Source organism: Rhincodon typus, chromosome 2 (assembly GCF_021869965.1).
Source record: "Rhincodon typus isolate 14 chromosome 2, sRhiTyp1.1, whole genome shotgun sequence".
Taxonomy (NCBI): domain Eukaryota; kingdom Metazoa; phylum Chordata; class Chondrichthyes; order Orectolobiformes; family Rhincodontidae; genus Rhincodon; species Rhincodon typus.
Genome location: NC_063333.1, coordinates 42,482,311 through 42,490,891, shown reverse-complemented (window position 1 = coordinate 42,490,891; position 8,581 = coordinate 42,482,311). Strand labels below are relative to the sequence as shown.

Here is an 8,581-nt window from a genome sequence, read left to right as displayed (position 1 = left end):
CCTGTTTAATTTAAGAAAATCAAACATCACTGCTATTTAGTTAATATTTGCTAAGTGTAGTCTTTATGCTGGAAAATGAGATACCAGACTTTATCAGTTAAAAATCTCGCATAATGAGAGAACATCATTAAAACATTTATACATCTAAAAGTATGTAACAAGTGAAACATCAAGGAATATGAACTTGTAAAACATGGTTTGATAGAATGGCTGAACAGCAGTTTGGCCATCAAAGTTATTACACTCCATTTTAGCTGTTGCTTAGCTGGCTTAAAGCGAAAATCTTTTCTTTCTCTAGATTTGAGAACTGCATGAGAAGAAGGATAAATTACGAAGAGAAGTAAGAAGCGAGAAAGGAGAAGTATGCTGCTTTGGAATTTACATTTTGGTGTTTGGATGATCTATGTCAGTACAGCGAGCATTTACATCATCATAGGACAGACCAAGGAGTACAATCAGGCTGATGGTCGTGCAAATGAATATCTGAGTGAATTGCTGCATCATTTGTCTCTAAATGACCAAGTTGCATTTTCCAATAATCAGATAAGCTTTCTGATTCAAATACTATGGGATCGAGTAAAGTGCTCAGAAAGGATAGCGAGTACAAAAGAGCAATGTGACAAGGTACGTTTGTATCTTAAGCTTTAATGCCTTTCTGAAGAAGAATTGGCCCTAGCAAATTATTTTGTGATTTGACAGAACCAGCTGAAAGGTGTGTCAGCTGAACTTGAATGGCAGCCCTTCTCCTGCTAAGTTCATGTACTGATGTTTATTGACTTCATTGACATAATATGGTTCTGTTGTTGAGCCCTGTAGTACATCCATAACAAAATCGTTCTTTTAATAGGTGAATGCTATCTGTTGTCTTGCTGACTGCTGCTTCAAGGTGGAAGCATGAAGTTTTAAAAGGGAAAGGTAGGGAGGGACTTATCCATTGGGATAGTATGGAGTCTGGGAGTGCTCCTGCTCCACCTCACCCCACAGGAATGCTTCTTATACAACAAAAGATACTCACTAATTTTTGCTGCGTATATTTATGCCACAGATGCTGCCAAAGAATCCATAGGAGAGCAGTCCCTAGCTCCCAGTTTCCCACTGAGACATAAGACGTACACTACCTGCCCTGGATCCAAGCCACAAATCATCCAAAGCTTTCACTTCAGCGCAATATTGTGGAAGACTGTCATTGCTTGGGCCACAAATCCTTTTTTTTAAAAGAGATTTAATGAACCTAGAGTATCATTTTGAAGAAGACCAGATTGTTCTCCTGATGCTCCGACCAACAGAACACCACCAAAACAATTTAAATAGTTATTCATTATTGGTTGGTTAGTTGTTAATTGTTGCGTGCACAAAACACAACGACTATACTTCACTGGCTGTAAAACACATTGGGATCCCCCCAGGATGCAGAAAGTGTCATATGCCCAAAATATTTATTTTTAAATGAATGGTGAGAGAGCAAAGTTTCTTTTAATATGAGTTTCACTTCAAAAGCTTACATCTGTAGTTTAAATCTATTCAAATCATTTTAAAGTGACATTAAATATATTCTATACATACATCTAGCAATGAGGTTGCTGCAAAGATTCATATTTGTAGTTTCTAAGCTCAAGTAGTCAGCAGCTACATTTTCTTCTTCAGTTCCTTATGAGTAAAACAGTTTTGGCACCTCTATGCTTACCATAATTACTATGCAGAATGCTTTAGTAGAAATGAGCTGAACAAAATAAATTTGCTCCTTAAGGATTGTTGAGGGCATTTTAAAAGCCAAACTACATGGAATATTCCAGAAATGTGTTGGCCAAAAACCAAGTTCAGTGACATACACTCGTGAACCAGTGATGCAAGAGCAAGATGTCAGTATTTCCCCACAAAACTAACAGAAGTGAACATTGTAGCAGAGGTTCCAAGCAGGTAATGAGTTCAGTAGCAGCCAGCAGCAAGCATGTGAATGAACACAGCCAGTGAAACCTATGTGGGAGGGTCTTATTGCACAAAATCTCTAATTCATTTGAACTCATTTCGGTGCCATCAAAGCTTATCACACATATTTACAGCAATAGAAGTGCTTAGTGCTTTACCTGTTTTGATGTGCCTTACAACTGCCTCAGGTCAGTTTGCTGTCGTTTGGAACGAATTAAACTTCTTTTCAGCACAGATAAAGAGTGACAGTCATAAATTTATTGACTGAATGACTGGATATTATGTTGAGGGCACATTATGTTCCCAAAGATGTGGTGTCCATTGCACATGAGACTGTAACATTGCACTATTATTATGAGTTCACTATTTATAGTGTTTGAGAACAAGATTCAGTACACCGTGGTCCTGTAGATGAGACTCCAGTTTGGTGCGTTACGATCTATCAGAGGTTCCAGTGTGTATCCATCCAGTACACATGATGTTCAAGTGTAAGTAGTGTTTCTGTATTTGGGATGCCAATACACACAGAGTTTCAGTTCCATGTGAGGTTCTAGGATGCGATCTTTTGGTTAAGGTGGTAATCTAGTGTTTGTGATGTTTTGCTGCCTGTGGTGTTCGGTTGTTTATGTTGTTCCAGAGTCTGAATTTCCAATATTCTCTGTCAAAGGCATATTTTTATTTCTAACTTGCATTCTACCCAGCACACAGTTCTCTACCTGCTCACTTAATGTGTATCTGTTTCCTTTTTCTCTGTCTTTGAAGCTAAATGTTCTGTGTCTCAGAATGGCTGAAAAGTTGGTTGCTGGGTAAGGTCTTCTGAGCAGAAGTTGTGCTGGGGATAATATTCCCTTCTCCATTAGTGTTGCACAAAAAAATAGCACTGCAATGCAAAGACATTGCTTCGTTGCTTGACAATTATCATTGATTTGATAGTACATACCATAATTTCTGGCTGAACCATTTGATAGTTGGGTGATGATATGATGTGGGTCACTCTGCACTAAGTTTGTGAGTCTTGAAAGTAATTTGCCAATGTGTTGTTGTCTGTCATTAGACACTAATCAATCTGGGGCAGCAAATAAACTGAAAATAACATTCATGTTATTATGTTAGGTAACAGCTGAGCTTATTGTGTTGCTATATTGTCAAAAAAAGAGAAATTCAGAGAAGTAATCTGCACAAGAATGTAATTTTCCCCACCTACTGTGAATAGGTCTCTTGCCATCCAAGGTGTGGATGGAACATTGAGTGAATGTAGATGTTCCCTGATATGTTTGGCATAAATCAGATATATTCATGAGTCATTGAATATCCTAATTCATGTACTAATTGTCTTTTGCGTTCATAATCATTTATCTAGCATAGGGGTGGCACGGTGGCTCAGTGGTTAGCCCTGCTGTCTCACAGCGCCAGGGGCCTGGGTTCGATTCCCCATTGGGTGACTGTCTGTGTGGAGATTGCACATTCTCCCCGTGTCTGCGCGGGTGTGCTCCAGCTTCCTCCCATAGTCCAAAGTTGTGCAGGCTAGGTGGATTGGCCATGCTAAATTGCCCAAGTGTTCAGGGAAGAGTAGGTTAGGTAGGTTTGGGGAATATGTCTGGGTGGGATTCTCTGAGGGTAGGTGTGGACTTGTTGGGCCGAAGGGCCTGTTTCCACTCTGTAGGGATTCTATAATATGCACTTGATATCTTGGCAAAATGGCCTTGGTATTAGGACTTGTTTGTCTTTGAAGATGGCTTCCCATGATATACCAAGTTAGTATCCACATGGCAAAAATGAACAGATATTCTCAGGTGCATATTCAATAGTGTTTGGCCATCCCTGAGTGATGATCTTTTGCAATTCTTGTAGTTGCTTATCTTTGACATTTGTCAATTTCAGCTGTTCACATTGGCTCTGATCAAAGTTTAACATATCAACAGTGAGAACATTTCAAACTTCATAATTTAGACCATTAACATACAGATCCAGTGGAAAATTTTGGTCACGTTAAAGGTCGGGTAATATGCTCAGTGTGTAAGACATAATCATCCTATTACTTGGCTAGTATTTTACTTCAAAGACATATTCTTTCATCTTGACAAGTTGATGTTGAAAATGCAGCTGTGCAGCTGTTTACTGTTTGCAGCAGGTAATTTCCAAAGACTTATGAACTATTTCAATCGTGAATCTCTTGTCAAATAAGTACATGTAAAGCAGTTTCAATATAGTGTGGAGGGTGTAAACCTGAAACATCAATTCTCTTGGTCTTCTGATGCTGCCTGACCTGTTGTGTTCCTCCAGCTCCACACTGTATTGACTCTGACTCCAGCATCTGCAGTTCTTGCTAGCTCCATGTAAAGCAGTATGTTGCTTCATGTTGGAGCTAATACCTTGTGCTCTATATTGGGATAGTTTGCTTGCTCAGATGACAGGATTTTTGAACCAATGGCAATAAACATTTTGCCTTGTCAATGATACATGGCTAGGAGTTTCTGCCATGCATAAACAAAGAAAATCCTGACTTTACTGGGATTGTAGTATTGAATAGGCAAGTTTTTGCTGGCAGAACCTGACTGAAAGGATTGGAGAAATATTGACGATTGTCTTGCCATACATAGATATCCTTCTTGAATAAATATCTCTCGGCAGTGAATGAATGGTGAGAAAATATTAAAGAAATCTGATTAACCGTGCAGATCCTCTTTATCCTGCTGGGTCAGCATTCGCTTAACAACCTTGCTCTCCCTGGATCAGGTGGACTCCAGGAGTGGATTAAATGAAACTGCTGTAGTTTATCTGCCCAATGTCGACTTGGCACTTTCTATTGTTAAATACCAGTCTTTGCCATCATGCTATTTGTCAATAGATGAAGGGTAAGGTTGTGTTCTATCTTTGTCTTACCAAGGACTGATATAGCATCAGCAGTGCAAATGCAACCAGGCATATTCCCAACAGTCTTATTCATGTGTTGCTAAAATATGCCATGGCTAATTGATCACTCATATGGTAATTGTTGAAGACAGAACTGTCCAAATAGCATCTGAAATTTCATGTGTGATAGGATTCTTCTGCTAAATGGACGGAATAGTACTAATGCTTCATGTCTAGCTTGGGAAGGAATCTTGTTTTGGAAAATTTGGAATTTAATTCTTCCACCACTGGTATTTTCTGTGGACACATCGAAAGTGAAAAGTTGATGTGGATCTAGACATATGTTTACTGTGCATCTTTCTTTAAAAAGTTTATGATGGAGCTACACCAATCCAAATTATTTCCTTCATCTCATTCAGTTTTGCTTGAATCTTCTCCTGGTTGTGTACACTAGATTTCATTGGACAATCAATAAATGGGGTTGCAGCATTCTTACATTAAAATTTCCAAACATGTCAAATTCATTTGGGCCCAGAAATCATTGACTGATTTGATTGTGTCATGTGACCTGCCAGCGATAGTATTGGCACATCAGTGTGATCCTTCTAATGAATGGAATCAGTATTTTGTTATACATTGTAGACAAACAGGAGGCTGGAAGGACACAGCAAGTCAGGCAACATCTGGAGGAAAGGAGCAGTCAATGTTTCGGGTATTACCCTTCTTCAGGGCTGGATGTAGGAGTAGGGGGAGCTGCAGATAAAGAGATGGGGGGAGGGGTGGTAGAGGAATGGTGAGGATAGGTGGGCACTGGTAGTAGTTAGACCTGGTTGCTCAATGGGAGGGATGAATCAGGTTGGCTGGTACGGAGGGTCAGAAGGTGGAATGGAAGGGAGGAGGTGGGGCTGGAAAGGGAAGCTGGGGGATGGGTGGGAAGGTCATTTGAAATTGGAAAACTCAATGTTAAGTCCTCCGGGCTGTAGGGTGCCTAGGCGAGAGATAAGGTGCAGTTGTTCAAATTTGCGTTCTGAATCACTGTGACACTGGAGGAGGCCGAGGACAGACATGTCGGAGGGGGAGTGGGGTGGGGAGTTGAAATTGGTGGTGACCAGGAGGTTAGGTTGGCTGTTTCAGGGCAGGTGGAGGTGCTCATGGAAATGGTTACCTAGTCTACGTTTGGTCTCACCGATGTAGAGAAGACCACATTGGGAGCACTCAATGCAGTAAACTAGGTTACTGGAGATGCAGGTGAAGCTCTGTCTCACTTCGAAGGGTTGTTTACTGCCCTGACTGGAGGTGAGGGAGGTGGTATGTGGGCAGGCATTGCATCTTTTACAGTTACAGGGGAAGGTACTGGGTGGATTGAAGTGGTTGTTTGGGAGTGTAGTGCGAACTAAGGAGTGGCAAAGGGAATGGTCTTTGCAGACAGTATCTCATAAGCTGCACCATTTGTTCAGAACATGTCTTTAAGGATGTGAAGTGGTAATATTTTGGCTTGCTCCTGTGTCCATTTTAGATTTTAATGTATGTTGTTCTGTCTTTTCAGCAGTCTAGAATCATAAAGTCATAGAGTTGTACAGCAAGGAAACAGACCCTGAGGTCCTTAAACCTATGCCCTCTAGTTTTGGATCCCCCTAACTTGGGAAAAAGACCTTGGCTATTCACCCTATCCATGCCCCTCATGATTTTATGACCCTCTATAAGGTCACCCCCAGCTTCCTTCGATCCAATGAAAATAGCCCCAGTCTATTCAGCCTCTCCATATAATTCAAACCCTCCAACCCTGGCAACATCCTTGTAAATCTTTTCTGAACCCTTTCAAGTTTCACAACATCTTTCCTGTAGCAGGGAGGCCAGAATTGAATGCAGGACTTAAGATATTAATGGTTGTAAGAGGTTCTGATCGTCATTCGCCATCAAATGGTGTTTGAGATTAACAATATGGAAAGCTTGGTCATTTTCTGAAATTTGCCTTTCTGTTTGTTGACTCTGAATTTCATTCATGCATTTGTGTTTGTGCACCTTCTCAACACTATCCTTGCTACTAGCGTTGTGGCAATATAACATATTGTTGATCACTTGTGTTTTGTTTAGGGTCTGGCCTGGCTGTCGAGATTTCCCGTACGTGTACACCCGGCATCCTTTGGTGTGATATACTTTACAGGTTTCAAGAAAAGCCTGCCAGCTTTTGGGTCTGTGTGACAAACTGCATCTGTTACAAGTTTTGTTACTTTGATGTGGTTTGCTGGCTGTAACATGAGTATTTCCTGCACCTAAAGCAGGATTTTATTGATGGTCTGTCACTTTGGCTTTATCCATTCTCAAAGAATACTTTAATGATGTGGCCCTTTGGGATTATCTGTCAGCCAGGACATTCCGATGATACATTGATCATGAGTGTTACACTGATACACTGGTCTGGGTGTTCAGGTCCATTGTACCCTGAAGGTGGCAACGCAGGTCGATAGAGTGGTCAAGAAGTCATACGGCATGCTTTCATTCATCGGATGGGGTATTGAGTACAAGAGTTGGCAGGTCATGTTACAGTTGTATAGGACTTTGGTTCGACCACATTTGGAAAACTGCGTACAGTTCTGGTCGCCACATTACCAAAAGGATGTGGATGCTTTGGGAGGATGCAGAGGAGGTTCACCAGGATGTTGCCTGGTATGGAGGGTGCTAGCTATGAGGGGAGGTTGAGTAGATTAGGATTATTTACGTTAGAAAGACGGAGGTTCAGGGTGGACCTGATTGAGGTCTACAAAATCATGAGAAGTATAAATAGGGTGGATAGCAAGAAGCTTCTTCCCAGAGTGAGGGACTCAATTACTAGGGGTCACCATTTCAAGGTGAGAGGGGAAAAGTTTAAGGGAGATATGCGTGGAAAGTTCTTTACGCAGAGGGTGGTGCGTGCCTGGAACGCATTGCCAGAGGAGGTGGTAGAGGCGGGCACGATAGCATCATTTAAGATGTATATGGACAGATACACGAATGGGCAGGGAGCAGAGGGATACAGATCCTTTGGAAAATAGGTTTAGATAGAGGATCTGGATCGGCACAGGCTTGGAAGGCCGAAGGGCCTGTTCCTGTGCTGTAATTTTCTTTGTTCTTTGTTCTTTTATATCATCAAGTATCTACTAATTTGTCTGTATTACAAATGAGATTGCAACTTTTATTTTCATTCACGGGATGTGGGTGTCACTGGCTGTGTTACCATTTATTGCCCATTCCTAGGTGCCCTTGAGAAGGTGATAGTCAGCTGCTTCCTCAAATTGCTTGGGCCATTTAGTGTAGATACACCCACAGTGCTGTGAGGAGAAGAGAATTCCAGCAGCTCTCTGAAGACCTAAACATTTGCATCATATGAACCTCCATCAGCACGTGGTAGCAGCACAGAAGAATTGTTTTGTTTTCAACAGTAAAAAAATGTCAAAGAAAATGAACCAAGACAAACTTTTTTGGTTCACTTGTCTCGCATTTGACCTGACATTACCAAAGTAGAAAAAGTATACGATATGCCTACACTGCAAGAGCAAAATGACATACAAAGATATCTCAGTTTCTTTAATATTTTATTCCCATATCTTTCAAATTTTGTAACCAAGGTATGTCCTTTACAAAACCGTCCCTGTAATAATGCGTAATATATATGGCATGAAGATCTCCAGCTTTTCAATCTCTAAAACATATTTTATTATCCATTAAATGGTTACTTCAATGTTGTGATCTGCATTAGAAGCAATGTGCATCCCCGAAAGGCCTGAGAGCATGTCTGCTACAGGACAACAAACCTTTTGCACTT

At 40.9% G+C, this 8,581-nt stretch overlaps 1 protein-coding gene across 1 annotated transcript in view; it reads left to right on the top strand.

The window, feature by feature from the left end:
* Nucleotides 1–396: 396 nt before the first annotated feature.
* The window catches only part of LOC109916415 (zinc transporter ZIP12), a 70,105-nt gene continuing 61,920 nt past the window's right edge, over nucleotides 397–8,581 (top strand). Inside the window, exon 1 of the mRNA XM_048606966.1 lies at nucleotides 397–624. Coding sequence (XP_048462923.1) covers nucleotides 397–624 — 228 coding nt within the window. The remainder of the gene's footprint in view (nucleotides 625–8,581) is intronic.